Source organism: Lethenteron reissneri, chromosome 18 (genome assembly GCF_015708825.2).
Source record: "Lethenteron reissneri isolate LAM-NWPU_2019-01 chromosome 18, ASM1570882v1, whole genome shotgun sequence".
Classification (NCBI taxonomy): domain Eukaryota; kingdom Metazoa; phylum Chordata; class Hyperoartia; order Petromyzontiformes; family Petromyzontidae; genus Lethenteron; species Lethenteron reissneri.
The window spans coordinates 14,772,276-14,797,002 of record NC_083796.1 but is presented as its reverse complement, the minus strand read 5'-3'; the positions used below and the strand labels follow the sequence as shown (position 1 = coordinate 14,797,002).

Sequence of the window (24,727 nt, the reverse complement as noted above, 5' to 3'; positions counted from 1 at the left end):
CATGATAAAAAGGAATGATAATTAAATTCACTTTCAGCCATTTTCCAATCCACTGCTGGATAGGGTTGCCATCTCAGTGTCAGCCCCTGGGGGTTGATTGACCTTCCTTCCCTCCTTCACCGTGGTGGCCACTGCAGGTTGCTGTGTAGGCGGACGCCTGGGAACAGATTGCAGTCGCCACTGATGTTAGCCGTGGCTTGGAATACAGCTCCAGGTGGCTGGGCTCATAGTTGCTAACCACTGCACCGCCACTCCACGATAACAAGGGGAAACATCAACACGAATGTTCCCCGTCATTAATGTCAGCAGAGATAGTATCCACAGCTGTAGAGTATCTTGCCAATCACAGACAAGATCCTCTACAGTTCTTTAAATTGGTTAAATGCAGAATGTAATGGCGCAACTCCATCCGACTTCAATTTGCTCTGTGTTGACCGAAGACACCGCCACAAAGAGAATCTGCTGCTGCTGCTGCTGCTGAGTATAAATCCCATTTGGCCACAAGCGTAGCCTTGGGTGCACGTTACCGTCAACTGGAGATGCAACGGTGCGTTGATTCATCGATGAGTATTGATTCTTAAGCTCGTGATACACGCACTGAATCACGTGCCTGACAATCCACTGCGCGTCGATTCGCGAGCATCGTTCACAATGTGTTAGCACGATTACAAATCGATAACAAATCGGTAACCCTGATCGCAACAATTCACTGAGCATCGCACCGTAGGCAGGAGGAGTGGCTTTGTGCTTGTTGGTTACCGGTAGCATATTGCAGAGGCATTTCTCTTGTGAATAATCATCTGTAACATTTCCCCTACGGTGATTCCTGTTGTGTGCAAAGCCACACAGATACCAGGCACGCTTGCAATGACTCTTGCTCGTGATGTCTGCTTGACAATGAGTGACATATCAGCGCGGACGTGAGCAATTCTACTGCGTATGGTTTTCGTAAAATCATTACAGAGCATTGAAATATCATTCTCTGCCTTTGCACTGTAGTCAATCATTGGCCAGTGCTTGTGAAAACAACGTTCTGCTGATTCATCAGTGCCGTCTAAACGCAGAGTAATGCGTTGGCGCCATTGCTTCACTCCACAGCCCTTTTAATTAAAGGACTCATTACCTCCTCAAACTCCCTTGGAAGGCCCCCGACATCTCCCTCGCCGCCACCAGCAGCGGCGAGATTTACTGATCTGCCCCAATGTCCTCGTCTCCTTCCCACCCATCCAACGGGAACGCTGTTAAAGTTTAACTGAGCCTGGGTTCTCCCATTCACAGCGAGCCTCTTGCTTTATGTTGGCTGCCTGACCTTAGGTAATGCATCAATGGTGCTAACTATGGGACAGTCGTGGGGTTTAAAAAAAATAAAGATCCAGTTTAGGTCACTCCAGTTCAAAGGGTGTAATTCATTTAATCCTTGGCTTAATTGCTCAAATTTATTCGTTAAATATTGTTCAATGAATAATACGAATGGAAAGTAAAAGCCAGTTCGTGTTCCGCAAATATATTTTAAAGAAGAAAATACTGACAAAAGTAACAGCCGTGCTCCAGTGTGTGTGTGCGTGTTAAGTAAAGAATGCAGTGAGTAACCCCCTGAGTATGCGGCTGACAGAGCTGTGGTTTTCTCCGCTGCGCGTCTCACTCGGCACGCAAACCGCCCGCTCCCTCTAAGCCCTCGCTGACTTCGTCAAAGCCTGCTCTTTTGTTTTAATTAGACATGCATAAATAACAAGAAGGTTATTGGTACTTGTTGTGACAGAACGAAAACGAGCGGTGCTGTCCCCTTGCCGTCCCTCTAAGAGCCACAAACAGGGCCCCCCGTGTCTCCCTTGCCACCTCTGCCGCCACCGCCACTCCGCTGTCGCTTGGCTGGAGCAGTGGAAGGGGCGGGGGGGGGTCCATGCCAGGTTGAGGTGAACGTGAGCTCAGCCGGCAAGGCCAGGCCCGCTGGAATTTATGGAGTACGAGGTGTCTTGTTGTTTACGTTTGTGGAAGAGACCTTGGTTTTCACGGCGGGCGATGGATCAGTCAGAACGTTTTCTTTACCTTGAGCTGCTCGCTCGCTCGCGTTGCCTTAGCCCAGTGGCCTTAAGCTCTGGAGGCTTGGTTGTAAATAACAGTGAGCACAACAAGCGCACGTTCTGTTTGGGATTTCAAGTTGGCCCCTTATCTCTTCTTTGTTGCACGCAATGGCCAACGCACTTTTGAAAGCAAGATTGCAAAGTTGCTTACGGCAGCACGTTATTAGCATTTGCGAAGGCCACCGCTTGCTGCGTGTGTACTCCTGAGCAATATAGAATAATCGCAGTCACTCTTAAGAAATAACTTTGACGTTTGCAGTGTTATCCGTGAGGTATGTCGTGCTTTGATTTCCATTTTCTAAACCTTGCGGATTGGCCCTCGAGTTGCCAACCGTCCGGTTTGTGACCGGACTGACCAGTTTGTGACCTTGCTGTGGCAACGTTCGTTCCACGTCTTTGACCAGACGTTACACTTGCCTGTGCAGGGGTGCAGGGGGGCACTGCAACACGGCACGTAGGGGTCTTAATGAACCGGTTTCAACTGGACCAGAGGTTGCCTGCTCAAACAACGTCGTGTCGTTAATATGTTGGTCCACAATGCCTCGACAGGTTGACGACTGAAAACGTGTCAATAATTGTATGTGGACGGATGGACGGCGCGTGTGAGTTCTATGCAAATCATGTTTGAATGATTTGTCAAGCATGCCGCCGCTGTGTCTCCATTTTTTGGAAACTGGAATGTGGCAAATTCATCCATTCAGTGAATAAATTTCACATTTACCATCAAATTTGACAGAGGCGTTTAATGTGCTTTTAAAACTCTCACGATAAAATCACGAGCGGTAAAATTTAATTCACGTGTGCATAGTGTGTGTATAAAATGTGCACGTGTACACGTTTTATACACACACTGTGTGTGTCTTCTAAGTGAGAGAGAGAGGAGAGAGCAAGTGAGGGGTTATGAATAATTGCTGTCATATGCTGAAGTCTCAATCGCAAGGCCCTGCATGTGAATGCCTCCTTCAAAGCCGTGCTGGGCTCACAGCGGGAGACGTGATGAGGCCGCCCACCCGCCCGCCCGCCGCCCGTGCGGAGTGCGAGGCGCGCCGCGGCGCTCCTTCTAAAGGGCCCATCTCTCCCTGCCGTCGGCTCACCGGGGGCCCCCCAAACGGCCCCCGCCCACCCCACCGTTCCGCTTTTGTCGGCTTTGTGTGCTCTCGGCCACAAGCGGCCTTCCCTCCCGGGGGCAGCGCTCGCAGCCCCGCCGCACAATTGCCTTGATTCCGCCGGAGTGACAGGTGAGCGCTGTTTAGCAAATGTTTTTGGTGCCTTTGCTGGCAACAATTGTGGGTATTTTTTCCTTGGCTATATAAGCTTGGTTTTCCTTTCCTTTTCCACAGATTTGCGAGACTGAGATTAATTTTGTCGTGAATGCCTCTGTTTAACGACAGCGGCCGCTTGCGAGCGGTGACCATTACCGGCGTCCTTACGGCCGCGCGTACGTCTGTTTATTTCACGTGGGTGGCTGTGGGCGCGTGTGGGAGGCGAGAGGCCCTTTGTGTCGACTCACCCCTGCCATGTGGCCACTGGTCCACAATCACCCCGTGGATTTTCCGATGTGCAGTGGTTCGGCAGTTATTGACAATTTGCATTGAACACGTTTTTACAATGTTGTTTACAAGCGAGGACTTCAGTGGCCTGTCCTTGTAATCGTTTATTTTAACGATCCTAGCAGGCTCCTGCATTGCTTCGCCTGGGAGGGTGTTTCTCGTGACTCGTGCTCACGAGGGCGCTTCACAGATTCGCAGCGCAGATCCTCTGAAGCGAACACGATGTTGGGCTTATTTCAATATTGATTGGACATACTCCTCATACATTGTAGTCGTAGTAGCGGAAGTGTGAATGGTGTTAATGTTTGTGACGGTCAAGTGGAAAACAACGTCAAAACTCCTCCCCGCTCAAATATTGATTCCTGATGCCACCGCATTGTATTACTGAGAGAGAAACTAAGCGTTACTTAAATGATCGGATTATTTACATTCGGTGAAAAATACTGAATACGCGGTTTGTTTTGAGGGGAAAGGGAAAAGTTTGGAAATACCCAAAGAGCAAAAATAATCAGTTGGTATGGATAGCGGTTGTGTGTGAATGCCTGAAGCATGGACGACGCTCTCAGGGATAGAAGGAGAAGTATCTCTCTCGTCATCTCACGAGGTAAGATCCCATTGAGATTAACATCTCTCTCTCAAAGTAGACCCGGGGGGGGGATGTAAGAAAATACAAGGGCAAAAAGAACAAATGTAAACAGCAATGAAATCAAAATTATACATGTTGAAATATGTTTAGGGCAGCTATAAACACAAATACATTTAACAGAAACAATATTTACAGCGCTTTGTCAATCCACTGCTGGATGAAGGCTTCCCCACGTTGTTCATTCACGGAGCTTGCAACAAATATAGACAGGAAAATACGTGAACATTTTGCGATCGAAACGTAGTGATCTATTATTTTGTCTACCTACGTGACTTTACCGAAAGAACCAAAGAGTATGGATTCCTGCAGTCACGAAAGCTTCAAATCAAGATCTTACAACTCCACTTAAAAAAACATTCACATATACGTTTATCGATGACTCATTCTAACGAGCCGAAATTGTATTTCACAGGCAGATTGCAATTGTGGAGTTTACATTTGTATATCGCAAACAAAAACAACATTGTTGCATACGCAGCTTAATAAATAACTTCTCCCATCACAATATCGGCCATGCACCTCTAAGTCTGGTCTCAAGTCCAGGAATATCCAAGAAAGTGTCAAAGTGTGGCTCTAAAGCAGTCAGAGTTGGTTGGAACTCACAAATCCTTAAACGTTGCTGCTGGTGGTCTCCATGGGTAGTGTGATCCAATCGGAATCACGTGGGTAGTGTGATCCAATCTGAATCACGTGAGAGTGCGAGAGTTCAAATCCTGAACAGGGGAGGTCATCTCAGCCCCATCATCCCCTTGCGGTCAATAAAACGATCACCGCTCTGTCGGAAGTGGTTTGTCCCTCTTGTAAAATGTGAAATTTCCACCGCTGACTCAGTGCGGCCACACGCTCATTTACGTTGCAACCTTTGGATTTTAAATGGAATAAAGCAGCCTCGTATTCCGTCAACTTCGCAAAATCCCTCTGGGGGCCTACGCGGTTGGCTCGCGAGGACAAATGGCTCATGAACAGTGGTAATTATAATCATCGTTCTTGTAATGTAGCTAACGGATTGTGTTCTACGCCGGCTGCGCGTGGACAGAAGCGGGGATAGTGCTCTACCGTTAGAGAGCGGTAACGATCGCTATCGCAAGGGTGCTGCTGTCGTATATGAGCACACAGCATTAAACTCTATTGGATTGTGTCAGCCTGGGAACTCTAATCGCTCGCTGGGCCCTGCTGATTGATAGGCCGGGGTTTGCCCGCAGCATAATCAGTCACCTGGAGGCTGCTCTGTGAAGGGAAATCATTTATTTATTAAAATACGTCACGATTCTTTTAGTCCCTCGGCCCGGCACGCGGTCACATCAGATTTTAGTCTCAAGCTTTAGGAGGGTGCAGTGGATTTGAAAAAATAACCCCACCTCCTGCTCAAGTGTGACATATTTCTCTCGTCTTGATTTTATCTTATAAATCCACATTTGCATCACTGCTTCTGGCCACAGCGAGTGCATAACATTTTATAGAAATCTGTTAAATCGATGGTGCCGTCTCAATGTCGACACTATAGATCTGCGCAAGATCATTTGAAAAGGCTTCACGTGCCAAACGAGTCACTTGTAATGATTTTTTTTAAAGGCGCCGTTTGAAAATGCGCCCTTTCAAAAGCGGCCGATGATGAAAATTTAAGTTCGTACTTTTGACTCGAGGCGCCACGGCATTAAGATGATCGGCTTGGCGCCTTCAAAACAAACCCGCGGCGCTTGTGTGCACCCCGTGGCTTGAATGAGCACCCCGCGCTACCTGTGTGGCTTCCCGCGGGGTCAAAGGGCAGCCCGCCGTGCCGCGTGATTAATACGCCGCATTTATCTGCAGGCGCAGCGCCACGGCCGGCCCCGATGCGCCATCTCCGCGCCAGCGTCTCTCATTATGACGCCACAACAATGCACGCCGCTGATGCAGAGCAGTTAATGGACTGATAAAGTAAAGTAATTTTTTTTCCGCGAGGTGCTTTATTCGAGACAGGTCAATGCATTCGCGTGTCGCCCAGTGATGAATGTACGATTGAAACGTCTGATTCGCACCACATGCGCGGGCGTGCGGGGTTGGGCAAGTGTATTCATAAACGCGCGCGCTTTTATTAAAAGTCAAGAGTTTCCGCTCTCGAGCGAGCGTAGGGCAGCGCTCATTTCCATTTTCCTGTCCCGAGGCATCGGTGGAAATTCCTGCGGCAGTAGCCATAATCTTCTTAGGACTTCCCACAAAATGATGCTGGCGTTGTCCACCGCGATGGGATGCATACATGCTGAGCAGCGAGAGACACTGGTGGCGAGAGTGCAAACTCAAATGCACCGCCAGGATAAGCAAGCGGGCTTAAGGGGAGGGACAAGTGACGATGAGAGTTGGTGGCCCCTGGGCGACGCTCGTGATGGAGAAGGCGGCTGGGAGGTCGAGGATGCTCACAGTGCTCGAGGGGAAGAGCACGAAGGGAACCGGGATGAGATCTGGGATGAGATCTGGGATGAGATCTGGGATGAGATCTGGGATGAGATCTGGGATGAGATCTGGGTCCGCATGGGAATGGGATCGATTGCAGCTGCACGGGCTCAGAGGGCTCTGGTGTGGGATGGCCTTCATCTGTGCGGGGTTCAGAAGCGTGGTGTACATGGAGTATGTAAATGTCATAATGCATACACGCACGTACACCCTACACTTGTACGTATGCTCTCATGTACACACTGCAAACACACGCGTGTGCATGTACTCATGCATGCCTACACATGCACATATACAAGACGCGGTCAGACCATTTTGAGATTAATATCAATAATATAAAACACATTTCCTGTGATTATGAAATACTCGTAACTTGCACTTACTTGGTTATAGAAAGTAAAAAACTGATTTCTCGTTCAGGTGAGTGTTGAGACGGAGCTCATCTCTTATTTCGTTCAGGAGCCCGTGGTGGAAATTCCACATTCTTATGGCAGGGGTGGATCTATCTATAGGACAATCACTGCTGATTTCCCCACAAAGTGATCCAAGAAGGCTGATGGGCTGAGTCAACCCACAACCAGAATTTGAACTTTTGCCACACTCTGATTGTGGGCTGTTCGCTCTGCCATGAGCAGCCTGGCTGGGTGTTGTGTGGTGGCAGGTCTCACGACACATTCATATTTACACGCTCTAACTCACAACACCTACCGTACATTACGGATCATGAGTATGTGGAGGTGCTTATTCTATGTTTGCAGCCTCTAGCCAGTTACGGGAAATTCCACATTCCTGTGGCAGGGACAAGTAGATCTCATTCACATCTCCTGTTTTCACCCTTATCGTTTCTACATGTCGACATTAACATCAATGGCGAGGTGCGCGGCTCGTGGGCGTTTGGGTGAATGTGACGGCTGGGCCGAGAGCAGGCGATGTGGGGGCGGGGGGCACAGGGCCCCCTCCCCGCCCCCCTCGTCACGTGAACCCACACCCCGAGCGTCGCCGTGGCTACGGCGTATTGAGATATCGAGCGCCGGGCACCGCCGAGCCTGGGGAATTCATTAGCATTCATCAATTAGCAGTCGGAGCGCTCACGCCGATTCCTGCCGGCGCAATTGACACGTGGCCGTTGCAGGAGCGGCGGTGGCGCGGGCGCCGATAAACACGCGCACGCGCGACCGTCCGTACGTCCGTACGTCGCTGCGCATCAATTCGGACTAAAGTGGCCCGGGTAGCCGCGGGGGATATATCTTCATTTGAGAAAGAAAAAAACCGTCGCAGTTGTGCCGGAGCCGGGCGGGCGGCTAGCGCGCACGGCCTCGGACGCCACATAACCGTGGGCCGCTCTCGCGCCGTCGGCTCAACGATTGACGTGATTATTCAAGGGAAGTGCCGTTGTTCGCAGAGCGCCGGGCGCTCTCGTTGGGCTGGCTTGACGCCCGGAGCGCGAGCTTTGAACGCGGCAGCGCGGCACACGCGCAATCGTCGGCGGCTTTCGATTATTATGGGCGCTCGCCAAAGAGGCGCGGTGGCGGCGCGCACTGTCGCGGGCGATCGCCGAGCTCTTGTTTACCGGCCGAGCTGCGCGTCGGAAAAGGAGGATCGTGATTGTGTTTCTAGTGAATCGCGGAGTCCGCGGGGCGGTCGCACCGGAGGTGAGAGAGATCGCGCCCAAAGTGCCGCCCAGCCCAAGGCTTTGTTTCGGCTGAGAGCGAACCCTTCGCGGATAATTTGACTAAAATAGCATCAACGGAGCTTTTCATTCTGATTAATGCAGCATCCCCGGGCTTGTCACGAAATCAATGCCGTGATAAATTGACGCGTTGAGCGGACGGGCCTCAGTGCGGGGGGCTGACTCGCCGACGGGAGAGGAGGAGGAGGCCCCTCGCGCGGCCACGGCGAGGGGGCCCCCGCTCCGCTCTTTCGCGGCTCGGCAAGCGCCACGTCGCTGCGGTTTCATCACCGTCCACCGTCCGCTGCCGTAGGCGAAGAGAAACTCCTCCGGTGCGTGGCGCTGTGAAGCTTCTTCTTGCCCGTCACCCCCCCACCCCGATTCCGTGAGGCCATCACGGATTCTTGTGATGACGATGCGTGAACGCTGGTGCCCAGTGATGAGCAGCTCTGCCCGGCGAACTCTCCGTGTTGCTTGAGAAGCGCTCGGAGCGCGTGTGTGCGTTACGCAATGTCCGGCAGCGCACACGCACTCCTGAACGTTCAGTCGTGTGTGTGCGCGCTACTGAACGCAGGCACCATCAGGTTTGATTTTGAAATCTTTCCCATGTTTGTTGCAGGCAAGACAAAGAGAAAGATCCCCTCTAGAGCCGTTAAATAATAGACTGTTGGGGCAAGTGCTGTAAGCTAACACCCATGAAGGTTGGCACAGCACGCGAGGGGGTTGGTGGCCAGCACCACGCCCGGCATTTCTTGTCTTCACAAGGTACTCATTTGCAGTTTCGTCGACCTAAGGGAGGCCCAGGACAGGTTAAAATATTTGCCACTGTTATTTGTCGTGAGCGGGAACCAAACTCGGGTCGCCACTAACATATCACAGCAAATTATAAATCGACGTACACTCTCACACGCCTTTCCACTCATTCTTACATCCACTTGTACACATCCACACATGGACACATTGCAATATCCACACATCCGCTCATAACCATACACACATCAACGCACACGCACAACCATTCACACATTTGTGCACACACCTCTCCACACACACACACAAACTCGTGCACACATTGACACACGCACGCATCCATGCAAACTCATCCACACATTGACATACACACAGACACCCATCCACACATCCGCTGAGAGCCGCACGCATCCAGGAAACGTGCGAATTGCATTCCCTAAGTGCCTGCAGGGTTTTTCGGCAATTAAACGAACGCCCGTTGGTGCGTCACCGCTCTCCGCACCATCACGCGAGCCCACAGCTCCGAGGCAAGCAAGCAAAAACAATAATTGAGCGCAGGAAACATTTGGCGAGCGCTAACTCTTCCAGTTGTCAGTGCCGCCTTTATTCCGCGCGTCCCCCTTTCGTTCCCCACGGCCACAATGGCCTTTCCTGCGGGCACCCCGAGAGGTCGGGGTCTGAAAGCGGCTGCCGGGCAGGTCAGAGGGCAACGGGGGGCGGGGGATGGGGTGCGGGAGCGGCCCTGCCCACCAGGGACCAGGGGTCACCGAGCCAAAGGTTGAGCCGCGTGATAGCCCCCCCCCCCCCGCCGCTGCCCGGCACACAATAGGCGGGCCGGAGCGAGGGCAGGGGCGGCGTCTGCCCCCGGGGGGGCGATGGTCAGCTGTTGCCCGGAGTCAGGCAGCCAGGGGGCATCTGCAGATGATCCCAGCGCTGGGCCCAGGGCTGGCCCGCCTTTGTGGGGCAGACAAAGAGGTGTTCCAGGAAAGTGGCACGGCCTGATTTATGGGGATGGCCTTCTGTTTCTCGTCCCCTCCTCTCCAAGCAAATGGCTAAAATATTTTACATTTAACTTTTTTCCTAACCCCCCCCCCCCCACGAAGCAAAAAAATCTCGGCTCCCCACGGAGAGCGTGAAATTGTCAAAGCCATTTAGTGAAGCGGCGTTTTCTGACAGCTGCTTGTGTTAAGTATTTTAATGTTACCGCACTTGTAAACGTTGTGGGTTAAACACTCCAAACGGGCGTCGGGAGAAGAAGGCTAATTTGTAACATCGCAGCTACCATGCAGCCTCGAATGCACATGCTGCTCCTCACTAAGATATAAGGTGCACTATGTTTGTGTATGGGGAGCGGTGGCGCAGTGGTTAGCGTGCTATGCTATGGAGCCAGCGGCCTGAGTTAGATTCCCGCTGACGGCCAACACCAGTGAAAATTTTCTGAACTGGTCCGGGGCCTCCCCTAGGTCGACTCAGCCTCAAACGAGTACTTGGTGTGTAGACATGGCCACCCATACCCTCATGCACCGTGCCGGCCTTCGTAGGTGCTTGCGATCAGCACTTGCCCCAACAGCCTGTTAAGGCTATAGGGAGAAATCTGTCTCTTTGTCTGTGGAAACCACGGATTTAGGAAAGCAAGAAAAACCCGTGGGAAGAAAAGTGTCAATGAAATTGAAGCGTTCATCGCCACTGGCCCGGCGGTTTGAAGCTAACATCGAGTGCGCGCTACACGTTGCTGTTTATTGGGTTAAATGTTAAAGTGCACGGCTTTAGCCGCCTTGAGGGAGCCCCACGGTTTTCGGCGGTGGCCCAGCGTGTATCGCGCGTGTGTGCATAATACTTGATGCCCGAATTATGAGCACTTCAGTTGCTCAATTCTGTCAGCTGAATAAGTCTTCTATCGAAACAAGAGTGATCTGGAGCGATCGCACGGCGCTGAAGGGGGGGGGGGGGTGGTGTGTGGGGGGGGGAGCCGTAATCCGTGTTGCTTGCCCCCCGAATGTTTGCCCCCATAATCCAACCCTAATCTGGCCTGGCCCCGAGCTATGATATCGACTGCTGCAGTGCCGAGATGTGTTTGTGGCCTGCGCGTGTTTGTGCTCGGGATAAGGGTTCGTGCGCGGGGCTGGGGTGGCGGGGGAGGTGGTGGTGGTGGGGGTGGTGGTGGCAGCATTCCTCCGAGCTCTGTGTGGTCTCGCCATGCAGAGACCCCCACCCCTCTCTCTCTCTCTTCCTTCTCTGCCCTGGGATGCTTCTTTCTGACCGCCGTTCGGCTGCACCGCCTCGGTGGACTTTATGTTCGATGAGCCTTCGCCTCTCCGTACTCTCAATGCTGCGAGATTTTTAAGGTGTGGATTGATTGATTTATAACGCGGGTTGTTTCTTGCTCGACTCTAAATCCTTCCCCTGGGCAGCAGAGGACGTGCATACGCGGTAATCAGTCTTCACAAGGCGAGGCTCATCTGAGGCTTTCTTAATCGCCCAATAAATACATTAATGGTGTATTTGTCCACGTGTGCGAGTGTAAAAACGACAGAGCGCGAGCGTGGCGTTCTGACCACGGACTCGCATAGAGATGAACGCCGCCCCACTCGTGCCAGGAAACATCCTAACTGTTTCTTTTTTTTTCCAACTTTTTTTTCTGTGAAACTTAAGCAATGTATTTGGAGTGGCACGACAAAGCCCTTGCTTCCCTCCTTTCACGGCCGAATGTCGATCCTCGCTCTGCGCGTCCATCGCGAGCCGAGTTTGTCGCAGCCTACCAGGGTCACGATGGCACCGCACCGCCATCATCGTGGCCGACGCTGCCACTTGAGTCGCAGTGATGAGTTGGGGCTTGCAGGAATCGAACAGGGACAGCTGCCACTGAGGGTCCCCTTGGCTAGACTGCAGCAGGGGCATCAGAATGGTTCAGATGAGATGTGATGCAAGGCGCTTACAGTTGCCGAGGCATTTAAGTAAGCCCCTCCGATTAGCACGGTTGGCTACGTGCGGCGCGAAATAAGTTCTACATACATACAAGCGCCACTTTAACATTGGAAATCTTATAAAACTCCTCCTAACGGACAACCCCACACAGAATTAACAAAAAATACTTTGACGAATAATATCCCGTTTTCCTCGCTTTGAACTGCGCTGCGGGCTTCCCCGCTGCGTGAGCCGCAGGGCAGTTGCCTTTCCGCCCGCCCAGCGCTCGCACCTCCACGCAGCCCGATGGGGGTCGGTCTCTCGGCCGCGGCGCCCTCCGCCCCGGGGGGACACCCCCGCTGGGAGCCGCTCTCACGAGCGGGCCGTGCTGCGGGGGGGCCTCTTTGTGGGGTGGCCTCTTCAGGGATTTTTGTTCTCCCCACTAAGCCGGGGCGGTGCGGCCCAGGAGGCTGAGTTACCGTCTCGGGGTCAGGGTGCACGCCGCAGGGCGGCGGTCGGGGCAATCCCCCGCCCCCCACCCCCCACTATGCCCCCTCCCCCTGCCACCCCCCCCCCCCCCCCAAAAAAAGAAAGGCCAATTTCTGAGAAAATTAACCGCTCCTTGTGAAAAGATCACAAGGAGACAAACGTGCTTTGAAGCATTTGGCGATTCTTAGCGGAATGCGTGGCCTTTGTTTATATTGTGCACCCTTCTATTCTTCGCAAGCAAAATTGGTGGCGCTCCTATTCAAATAGAAAATGGAGGCCGGCTATCGTCGTTTCCAAGATATGACAGGAGCTTAACTGACCAAGGGTGATTGTGCTAAAGAGAGACTGGCCCCCTCCATAGGAATGTGGAGTTTACACCACTGGGCGAAAAACAGTAGGTTCATTTTAGCACTTTCAAATTGTTAGACTTTTTATTTTGTGTATCTTATGAAGAATTGACACTGCCTGGCCCGTTTTCCACTATTTGACTGTGCGTATAGAGACAAGGCTGTGCATTTACCATAGGGTCCAATGTTCTGCTGGTGCAACTTTCTCTGGCATTTAATTTCTGAGCCTTCCGCCCTTCTCTCAAACATTCCCTCTTGTGATCGGGGCGCACGTAGATCAGCCAATGCACAAGGCTCCCCGCTTGCCGTGGGGCCTCTGGGCTTGTCAGATAAGATGGATGGAAGGGAAAGCAGAAACTCCTATCTCGACTGCTGCATCATGGACAACGCGAGCATTCTTGTGTAACAGCCACCCTTTCCACGAGTCCTTGGGGACTCTGATATCCACGAATGTTGAGGATAACGGGGAGTGCTTGTCCACTGATAAGAGCAAGAAGCGCAGATTTGTGGGATAGTCAAGGGTAGTTATTTTGCTTTGAGGTAAGTGCGATCATCGGTTTGCATTTGGTCAAGAATCAACGCATCTCCGTGGTCGGGGTGAGGGTTCAGCGGAGCTCTCACGTCGGTTGGCGACCTGAGCCAGCCGTGAAAGTTCCACGCGGTCGGTGCGCAGTGACAGCCAGAGGGGACACCACGTGCAGGGACCGGGAGGGTGACTTACATGTCTACACGTTTTGCTCAAACGAGTCGGGAAAATATCCACAAGATGTGGCAGTGCAGCAAAGGGAAAAGTGCAATCGCTGCTTGGGATACAAAAATTGGCCATCATCGATAATTGTCAATTTTATCAAGACATGTTCAAAATGTTGGTTGATTTTTTGTACATTTCAGATGAACTGCAAATTACGCTGCAATAGGGCACATAAGTAAACAATTTGAACCGCACTGTGTTTGCTCACTGCAATGTCATCGCGTAGCTAGCGAGTTACCCGTGGCCAACTGGAGGTGACCACCTGTTGCAGGCCCACTTGTCCCCACTTACATAAATTAGATCACTCAGAATTAAATCACCACTGCCTCCTGCATGGGGTCAGGTCTCTAAAGCGAAAGTTTTTTCTCGGGTCAGCACGTTGTATTGTGTGTTAGTGTGAGAAGAAAATAGAGCTCCGTTGTCCCGAGGACAATGAAGGTGCATATTACTCATTCACCGGTAGTCACCTCGCAATGTTGGGCACACACATTGCTATGTATCTCATCTATTTCCCCTGTGCTTTGTGATACATTCTGTGTGAAGTTATCAAATCAGTCAAGTAGTCTCTTTAGTTTTGTCCTTAGTTTTTACATTTCTAGGATCAAATAACAGACAAACGGCACGCACGGCATTTCACTCCGACGCCACGCATGAAATGCGACGGATCGTGGAAGCCGCGTGTGGTGGTGGTGGTGGTGGTGGCGGCGGCAAGCTGAGAGCCGGCACAGGGCCGCGGCACACGCGTTGACAGACAAACAAAGCGGGGGGGGGGGCCCATGGCCACTTCTCGCTCGCTGGCAAACACAAGGCCTCTGCGTCCCCACGTGGCAGGGCGCCGCGACTCCACCAGAAACGTCCCTTTGTAGCGAGAGTGCCACGTGACCGGCATGTGGTCGCGTGCGAGGGTCTTCGGCACCAGATGCTGCTCGGGCCACGTGGACGTATCGATTTCTGCGTAGATTATCCACCGTCAGATACTGTCAATCGGCTCATTGTTCTTTGATAATTGCAATTGATGTTAAACTGTATCATTCATCAGCTGCATTAAAGTGGGCGCTCACCACGATTACCGCCGCCCACCCCCATCGCGCTGAAGTTGAACAATCATTGTTTGTGCAACAAATGGACCTGGTTAAGAATTCCCCCCTGGGGCATGAAGCTGATGCGTTCGCTGGTCTCCTCTTCTCCTCCTCCTCCCCCGCAGAGCCCAGGAAGAAGTACCAGGTGCGGCTGTCCGCCTACAGCGACGAGGGCGAGGGATACGAGGCGGACCAGACCATCAGCACGGCCGACTGCGCGGGTGAGGCTCTCGCGCCACGCGGCCACAAGGGGCCCAGCGCTCCGTGCCGCACGCTACGTTGCGGCCGGGCGGGGAGAACAGCGTCTCCCCTGGCTCGGACTGAGCGTGGACGATGCTCACCTCCTCTAGGGCAGCCCTGAGCCCATTTATAACAGGACAACCACTTCTCACAAACTGGTACTCGTTTTATTGACTCGAGAGGAATGATGGCATCACTTGAGTTGAACTTGCAGTGTTCCACTTCAGAGGCTGGCGCTCTGCTGCATGCTCGATCGTTACCTAAACTGAGGTCTTCTTTGCAGAAATATCACATCGATTGGCAACGCTTTAGTCGGGGAATAACAAAGAAATTGTTCTCATTACGTTGCGATACAATTCATGGCAATAATGCCACAGAGTGACTTGGGCAGCTTCCCCAAACTGCGAATACATCCTCTGCCAATCGGGTTCCTCGAATGAGGGTCGAGCACCAACGCCACTTGGCTGGGTCCGGAACCACAACACCACCACCACCAAGGGGTCCTGCACTCATCAGGATCAGACAAGAGCCTGGACCACCATGGGCCATCCGAATGGAAGTTCCCCGAGGCACGGCCTTCAACACAGAGGAGTCTTCGGGCTTGAGAATGAGAACGAGGGCCATTTGGCTACGCTTGACTCTAAATCTCCCCCTCCCCCACTGCTTCGCTGGCTAATGATTGATTTAGTGGACCTGGGTGATTGGGATAGCCGAGAGGTTTTTATTGGCAGTGCGCGTGTACCAAGTGCTCGTGTCCTGCCACCCAGAGGCAATATCTGCAGGGAATAATCAACTGCTGCCACCTGCTCGAAAACGGCATTTGAAACCCACTCACATTATTCACACGGGCAGGCCATTATGTGGCGGTGGCCTCTCCTATGTCCTTAATTTTAAAGAGACCCTATTGATTAATATATATGTTACCGATGTAGCGCTGCGTACCCGTGTCGCCAATGCAAAATGAGGGTAAAGAATCTCGGTGAGAGAATCCTGGTTAAATGCGGGACACTGTTGTGAGTTGCAGCGCCCCAGCCAGATGGGACTAGGAGGTCCACAGACGCGGAGTGACGCGTTGTGAGATTCAAGGAGGCAGGAAATGGAGAGAGGACGGAACTCATTTCCTTGCCGTCGTCCGTCACCCCCGCGCCTCCCCCCCAAGTGGAATTCTCCGGACTCGCCACCGTGTGAGAGGCATAATATTGCTGTTAGGAGGCGCAGGAAACCCACGCGGGGGTCGATCACAATGTGAGCAGCAAAACGTTGTTTACACTTCCTGTTGGAACAACTAAACGGGTCAATTTTCACAACCCAAATGGTCGGCGATATGAACGGTCTCGCCTAACGGAGCTTTGGGCCTACCCAGCGTAACGGTGGCTGTGCAGTTGCTGCATTCACACGTCATGGGTCGCAGCAGCAGCAGCAGCTTCCACCGTTTCGCAATCGTTGCGTTATTATGTAGAATGGGATGGAGCGGTGGCACGGCGGTTAGCGCACTTGTGCTAACCGTCATGCCACCCGGCTCGATGAGTTTGATTCCTGGTCATGGTTTTCATCAGTGGCGAGTGATATCCTTTACCACTCCACACTGACCAGCGTAGAGAAGTATGGTCAAACAACGCCCTTGAGCGGCACTCGATGGGGACGCCTTCATTCAGCACTCGTGCACCGCATGCACACATGCTCCCACCACATGCCTACTTGCTCACCTTCATGCACCTTCATCTAGCCTTGCAGACTGTTGGGGCAAGTGCTGTTAGCGAGCAGCACCTATGAAGGTTGGCACGGCACACGAGGGGGTGGGTGGCCAGCATCACGCCTAGCCGCCTTTGTCTCCCCAGTAGCGATCTTTTTACACAATGCACCAGCTACTCATTTGAGGCTGAGTCGACCTAGCGAAGGCACAGAACCGATTCGGATAATCATCACTGCCATTGGCCATGAGAGGGAATCGAACTCGGGTCGTCGAGTTCATCGTAACGCGGTAACCGCTTCGCCACCGCTCCCCACACGCACGCACACAAACACACACGCTCACACTGTGAAACACACTCGCTCACACTCGCACGCACGTACGCAATCACGCGCTCACACGTACGCCTCCCATGCCCCCCTGCCACGTGCCCCCCAGCCGTGCGTGGGAAGTCGGCGCCGCCGCCACCGCCGCCGCACCGCCTGCACGCGCGCACCAACGGCTCGCGAGCCGTCGCCCTGCACTGGCTCGCGCCCGTCTTCAGCCACGGCGGCGGCAGCCTCAACTACACGCTGCGCTGCAACCCCGTGGGCCTCAAGAACGCGTCGCTCGTGCGCTACGTGCCACACGTGAGTGGGGGGGCTGCCGGCGCGTGCAGGACTCTCTCTCCAGCGCGACTGTTGTAGCTGCTCTTGTGCGGGCATAATCGCAGGGGTCGGGAGGGCGAGATGGTGTGCAGGAGGTCGTGTGTTCGATCCCGGCCCTGACGCCTGCTGCTGTATATTTGGAGTTTGCGTCTCTCTCTCCCTGTGGTCGTGTGGATTTTTCTCCGGGTTTTCCGTTTTTTCCCCTCCACATTTAGAATCAAGCGTTTAGAGTATTTGGCTGCTATACATGTCCACGTGATAAGCCACTTTGTTGAGTTATCATTTGTGACTCGGAGGCACGGAGCCCGGCTCGAAGTTCCTCAAGCGCTCTACGAGCCTGGTGCACCAGGTGCAGAGGCAGATGTCGCTGCTACCGCTGCTGCCACTGCTGCTGCTGCCGCTGCTGCCACTGCTGCTGCTGCACATGTGAAGGGGGATAGGAGTTCCGGAGAGAGCGAGACCAGCCACGGAGAAACGATTATCGGCACTCACTGCCCTTGACTTTGGAACGTCGAGCAGGTTGAGGGATGACCTGGCCACGATGGATGTGCGCGCGCTGCCAACGCTGTGCAGGCTTCACGTGTGTACACACATGTCACGTGTGTGTACACACATGCCACGTGTGTACACACATGCCACGTGTGTACACACATGCCACGTGTGTGTACACACATGCCACGTGTGTGTACACACATGCCACGTGTGTGTACACACATGCCACGTGTGTGTACACACATGCCACGTGTGTGTACACACATGCCACGTGTGTGTACACACATGCCACGTGTGTGTACACACATGCCACGTGTGTGTACACACATGCCACGTGTGTACACACACATGCCACGTGTGTGTACACACATGCCACGTGTGTGTACACACATGCCACGTGTGCGCCGTGTGTGTATATTGCCACGTGTGTGACGTCTTGTTGCGAGTGCAGGCTGCGTGGATGCGTGCTGCGTGTACTGTGCACGCCGCGTGTGTGACGTGTTGCTGTTGTTGTTGTTGTTTGCTCCCCTTGTGCCGCTCTGTGCCGCCGCTTTGCGCGGCAGCACGGAGGAGCGGCTGCTGGTGGAGGGGCTGCAGCCGGACACGCGCTACGAGTTCGCCGTGCGCCTGCACCTGGGCTCGCTGCTCAGCCCCTGGAGCCCCGTGGTGTACCACTCCACCCTGCCCGAGCGTGCGTCCCCCCCACACTCGCCCCCACACTCACTCCCACGCTCACCCCCACACTCACCCCCACGCTCACCCCCACACTCACCCCTACACTCACCCCCACACTCACCCCCACACTCACCCCCACACTCGCCTCCACACTCACCCCCACACTCACCCCCACACTCACCCCCACACTCACCCCCACACTCACCCCCACGCTCACCCCCACGCTCACCCCCAAACTCACCCCACGCTCACCCCCACGCTCACCCCACACTCACCCCCACGCTCACCCCCACGCTCACCCCCACACTCACCCCCACGCTCACCCCCACACTCACCCCCACACTCACCCCCACGCTCACCCCCACGCTCACCCCCACGCTCACCCCCACGCTCACCCCCACGCTCACCCCCACGCTCACCCCCACGCTCACCCCCACGCTCACCCCCACGCTCACCCCCACACTCACCCCCACGCTCACCCCCACGCTCACCCCCACGCTCACCCCCACACTCACCCCCACGCTCACCCCCACACTCACCCCCACACTCACCCCCACGCTCACCCCCACGCTCACCCCCACGCTCACCCCCACACTCACCCCCGCGAGGTCGCGGGGCGCTCACCGGCGTGACGCCGCGGCCCTGGCTGAGAGCAAGGCGACGTTGCTCCGAGTGTTTGACGCCGCCACCGCGGACGGTCGTCAATGCCTCGCGCAACAACAACAACACAGCGCTCGAGTGTGTCGCAGAGCCAAGCAGCACACACGAGGGTGGTGCTGCACGCCACCTACGCCGCTAGACGGCGGCGTGGCGGCGTGCAGCGTTATGGAGGCAAGGGTTGGTGGATCACACAAAGGTTGGGAAACTCGCTTCGCAATGGCGGTACGGCAAAACGAGCAATTACCATCTGTTTCCATCTGTACGGGTATAGAGTGTTGCCCCTGGCACGTGTGCGTTGTTCTCCACGTGCACGGGTTTGCATGTATAAACACTCATCTATTGGCCGCATCAATCTTAGATTAAAAACCCAATGTAGCGGCAGGACCCTTCTGAAAAAGAGTCCTATGACTCGGCATGGCTCTCCTGGACAAATAATTGTGAACATTAATTATGAATACCCACGTCACACTGTCCATCACGGTATTACACCAACACATCTCCACTCACGTGACGCACCACGGCAGTGCCCACCAGCGGCACACCTCTCCCGGCACACCGCCCGCAAGCGTCCATCGCACCGCGACCTCACCGCGATCTCACCGCGACCGCACCGCGACCTCCGTTAACCGCCGCTGTGGCGCTCGGCGACGCGGCGCTCACCGTCGCGCCGTGCGCGAGCCTGCCGTGTTCTGCCCGGCCGGCTCGGCGCGCTCCACTCGCGCTCGGGGGATGTTTGTTGTCGTGCCGCGTCGTCGTTTACCGCGGCCGAGGGCCCCCGGGGCTGCGAGAGCGCCCGTCAGCCAGAGCCGGCATCGACGCGCCTGGTGCCGCTGTTTAAATATTTAGTTTCCGTTCCAACGATTTGTGGTGGTAACCTGATTTACTGTTAGGAACGACGACAGATGGTGTCACCTTGTGCAGGATTGGGAATATAGCGGAACGTATGGACGCACACACACATACCCACGCACGGATGTGCATAAACCGCAAATACCTAAACGTAGAGCCTTAACAGAGTCTTGGGGCAAGTGCTGTTAGCGAGCACCTATGAAGGACAACACGGCACACGAGGGGGCGGGTGGCCAGCACCACGCCCGGCCGCCTTTATCTCCCCAGTGGCGTTGTTTTTTACTCACCACACCAGGTACTCATTTGAGGCTGAGTCGACTTAGGAGAAGCTCAGGACTGGTTCAGATGATGATGACTGGTGTTGGCCAGTAAGCGGGACTTGAACTCGGGTCGCCGCATTCGTAGACTGTTGATGGATTGGCAGCCAGAGCAGGGAACCACGAAGATGAGCACTGCAGAGACGGAGCGATGAGATTAGCTGCGATGTAAGAGTAAGACGGACTGTAGCATTGCAAGGCCGTGAGGGATGGCTACAGCGACCCGGGGAAGCACCGAGTCACGTGCAGCTTGGGGCCTTGGATCCTTCAGGACTGGTTCCTAGTCTCGTCGCGCGCGCTGAACGTGAGCTATTGGAGCAGTGTGATTGATGTCCTGAATTCAACCAGCTGAGCATACACAGAGATGCTAAATATCTTGTCGAAGAGAGAGACTTGTGATACCATTCTTGTCTGATACAAGCTTTTATTTCTTTTTGCAATTTATTGACAGGTAATTTTAGGTTTTCGAGTTTGGTTTTCAGCCACACAGTGGCCTAATCTTATTAATGACCCTTTAGCTCGGTCCTTAACATCTGCTTTAGAATAGATGGCTCATTTATTTTGGTAATTCCCCTTGGAAATTACGGGGCTAGCCGTGGGAATCGAACCGCTGACTCGGAGCAAAATGATTGTAGGTCGCGCGCGATGCCGGGCTGGTTAATTGAGTTGGCGTCTTAATTGATTAAGGAGCTTTAGACAAAGTTTCGTGCCTTTCAGTCGTTATCTCTTGACTTCACGGTAATTTGATTGAACGTGACGCGCGTTGGGCCACGGTGTTTTCCCCAGGTTAAATTAATTCATTTTAAGAGGCCGCTATTGCCGCCACTAGCAGTCACGGACTCTCCCATCAGTCTGCACGCTCGCGGTGCAAAACGAAAAATCCACTTCGATCGTCCTACGGGGAGACCGGCCCCCCGTCGCGATGCCGTGAAGTTTCTACCGCCGGCTCGGCCGCCAACAGCCGCGAGCGGCTCCATGGGCGCTCGTGAGGGCAGCGACGCGCGTAGACCGGGCCCCGCGGGCTGCCGAGGCGGTGCTCATCGTGTGACCGTGCGCCCCGCAGGCCCCTCGGGCTGCCCGGGAGAGGTGCGCGTGGCGGCCGTGAGCCCCCGCTCGGCGCTCGTGGCCTGGCAGCCCCCGGACGAGTCCAACGGCACGGTGACGCGCTACACCGTGCTCTACGGCACGCCGCAGGAGTGGGCCGCCGGCGCGTGGCGCTCGCTGCACACCCACGGTACGTCGTGGGCACTGGACGCACGGCACGCTGGCAACACCGCGGTGTAACGGGCGAGGTGCTGGCACGGACACGCACCTCTCACCGCCATACGTGAGAGAGAGGCCCGCGAAAACGGCCGCCACCCTGCCTCGTTTGACGATCACGATCATTTCCATTCATGAAGCCGCTGATTGCGCCTGCCGCGCGTAAATCACAGCGCGCGACATCACCGGGTCGGAGCGATCCTCGCGCCCCCGTGGTGCAGAGCGCGGAGGAGACTGTGGCTCGTGGCACACGGACAAGCTCGCACTGAAACACCGCGGGGGGGGGGGGGGTACACCACAACTCGGAACACACCGAGTGCAGCACGACCGTTCAATTCCATTTCACTCAAGAAGCGAATTTCGATGTTCTCATCCTCCCACATTCATAATGCACGATGGGCCGCACGTGCGACCGACACGCACGAGCCCAGAATAACAACAAGAACGACGGCGGCGACACCGGTCGAGTGTGAGAGAGAGGGGGGGGGGGCGCGAGGACCCTGCCGTTGTGACTCCACGCTCCTCCACGCTCGCCGCCAGCGTGCACACAGGACATGCACGGTCACTTTTTGTCAATCCACTGCTGGATGGGGTTCTCCCCACTGCCGTTCGGGCCCTGGGGGTTTGTTTGACTGGAAGCAATGGTCAAGTTATATTGAGCACGGCAAACCTGGATTGCAACCCAGCGTCTCAGCGCTGCAGGCTCGGCTGGGTACCTCTGGTACAGTACTCTTATGATTCGTAATAATAATATTATTTTCCGGACCCCCCCCCCCTTCCCGTTGTGCGCGTGGCGGTGTTGCCGCAGGCTCGGAGCGTGTGGCGCGCGTGGACGGCCTGCAGCCCAGCGAGGTGTACGTGTTCCGTGTGGAGGCCGTCACGGCCAGCGGCCCGGGCCCCGGCTCCCCGCCCGTCCGCGTCCACATCCCGCGCGCTCAGCCCGGCGGGGCCGCCCGGAAACCCGGCGGCGCCAGAACCTCACACGCGCACGGTGAGCGCTGTCGCCGCACCTCGCTCCACGCTGCCCGCTCCCTCCTCCGTGCTCCGCAGTTCCTGTTCCGCAGTTCGTGTTCCTTGCTCCCGCTCCTCGCTTCGTGCTCCTCCGTGCCCGTTGCTTCATTTCCTGCACGGTCGGCTCCGTGCGGCGCAAAAGAAGTTGAACGCGCGCACGTGCCGCGTTCTCCGTGCTCGCTACCCCGTGCCCCGCGCTTCATGCCTCGCCCCGTGTGCCACTGCGCAGGGGGAGGCTCGGCACCGGCGGAAGGGGCGGACGAGTCGGCGGGGGGCGACGTGCCGGGCGACGGCTCCGCCACGGCCATCACCATCGGCGTGTGCATCGCGCTCGCCTGCATCGTGCTCTGCCTCATCGTGCTGCTCGCCCGCACCAAGGCCAGGTACACCGCCGCCGCCGCTGCTGCCCACCCCGCCGCCCCAGTGCGACGAGGGCGGCCGGGGGCAGGCTTCTCATTGCTGCAGTGCCAATACGCACGCACGCGCACACACGCGCACACACGCAGGACTGACAAACGGAGTTTCCGCAGTGAGGGAGGTGACGCGTCGCGTCCCTGCGGGGAGGGCAGCTGCAGTGCAGACGAGGGGGGACGTCCTAGCGACTGCTCGAGGAATCGGGGCTCACGGCTCCACGAGAAAGGGCTGCAGCCGTAGCGGTTGCGGAGCAGTGACGAGGAGGAGGAGGAGGCCAGTTCGCAGTGAGAGCGTGGCAGTGGTAACGACTGCGATAGGCGGCGGCAGAGAGTGACGAGGCGGAGGCGACGGACGTGATGCCCGGTGATGTCTCTTGCCAGTCACATCAGGACAGTCAATTGCTTTGGCTTCCACATCACCGATTAATGAACACGCAGCCTGGGTAAAGCAAACACGAGACGGACATCGCTGTCTCCCCGGAGCCCACGCGTCCCCCGCCCTCTCCCCACACACGTCGCACGGTGTTTGCGGTGTGCTTGCCTCTGCATCATCGTGTCCATGTGCGTTTGTAAGTGATGTCCACGTGTGTGGTATCGATATACTCTGTGACGTTATTCGCTCTGTGACCAATTGGCTCGTTCAACACCCTGCACCGACTGGTTTGTGCAATGGAGGTCATCGTGACCCATTGGGTGAAATTTAGAAGTCAATGTATTTAACAAAATCAAGACATATCATATATTGCAATCAATAGAATTCACCCACTATCATATAGGAACAAGCTTAGCTTCGAACATCACTTATAATTAGTTATGAACGCTAACTCGTAATCATTTACACATAAAATGTACATATAGTACGTGTGACATGAGGGATATAAACACTTTGGTACCCCCGCCTCTCACAAGATATTTGGCTGCTGTGGCAGTGACTCCGCCTGGCGCTAGGAACAGGGTGACAACTTGCCCTTCTCAAGACTCACACGTGACTACTAGGCTGGGTCCATTGCGTGCTGTGGTAAACGGTGGTCATCTTTACGGACAATACGAGTCCATGCGATGCCAGCTGATGCCGCGCCCACGTGCAGTGCTCCTCGCGCAAACTCCTGTTCTGCGCCAAACTCCTAATCCGCTGTCGTGGCGGCCGTCGCCGCTGCGCCGTGGGGTGGGGGTCTGTGCGCAGTCACAGCCACGGCTGCCGCCGGCGCGTTCGAGCGTCGCCGTGGATTTGCCACCAGCAAATTTTCCCTCGTCCCTCGGCGATGTAAACCGTGGCCCTCCCGTGCATACCGTAAACCAAAAAAAGAGAGTTGAAATCTTTACGGAAGTGAACGACGTTGAGTCTTCCAAGACCTTGTCAGGGAAGTGCCGTTGCGGCTGCCGTGCGGAGAGGACGTTCTGTGTGGAGAAACTGGCGTGATGAGAGACGGTCACAGGCCAGTGCAGAATAATCGTGGAGCATAAGTGGCTGGGTTCTGTTGCGAATTGAAACTGAATCGTGGTAAAGGCTGCGCGTGGGGCCTGCTGATTCACGTGTTAGTGGCAACCACTTTCCTCCACTTTCTCATTCGTTAACTGGCAAATCGGCAGGACACAGCGGTGATTTTCCCGCTTCTTGTGAAATGTTGTCCTAAAACTACCACCTCTGCGTCGCACGTGAATCAGCTTTTGTTGTTCACGACGCCGATCTCGAGTACGATGCCGACCTCGGGGGAGAAACTGTCGCTGGGTAGTGTCGCCTGTCCAACATCTCCCTGCTCCAGGGTGCTTGTGTAAT

At 54.9% G+C, this 24,727-nt stretch overlaps 1 protein-coding gene across 1 annotated transcript in view; it reads left to right on the top strand.

Moving 5' to 3' along the window:
- Window positions 1–24,727, top strand: part of LOC133343909 (protogenin-like) — a 113,473-nt gene that overhangs the window by 81,975 nt on the left and 6,771 nt on the right. Inside the window, 6 exon segments of the mRNA XM_061553911.1 lie at window positions 14,822–14,917; window positions 17,065–17,248; window positions 18,329–18,456; window positions 21,330–21,500; window positions 22,335–22,517; window positions 22,767–22,920. Coding sequence (XP_061409895.1) covers window positions 14,822–14,917; window positions 17,065–17,248; window positions 18,329–18,456; window positions 21,330–21,500; window positions 22,335–22,517; window positions 22,767–22,920 — 916 coding nt within the window.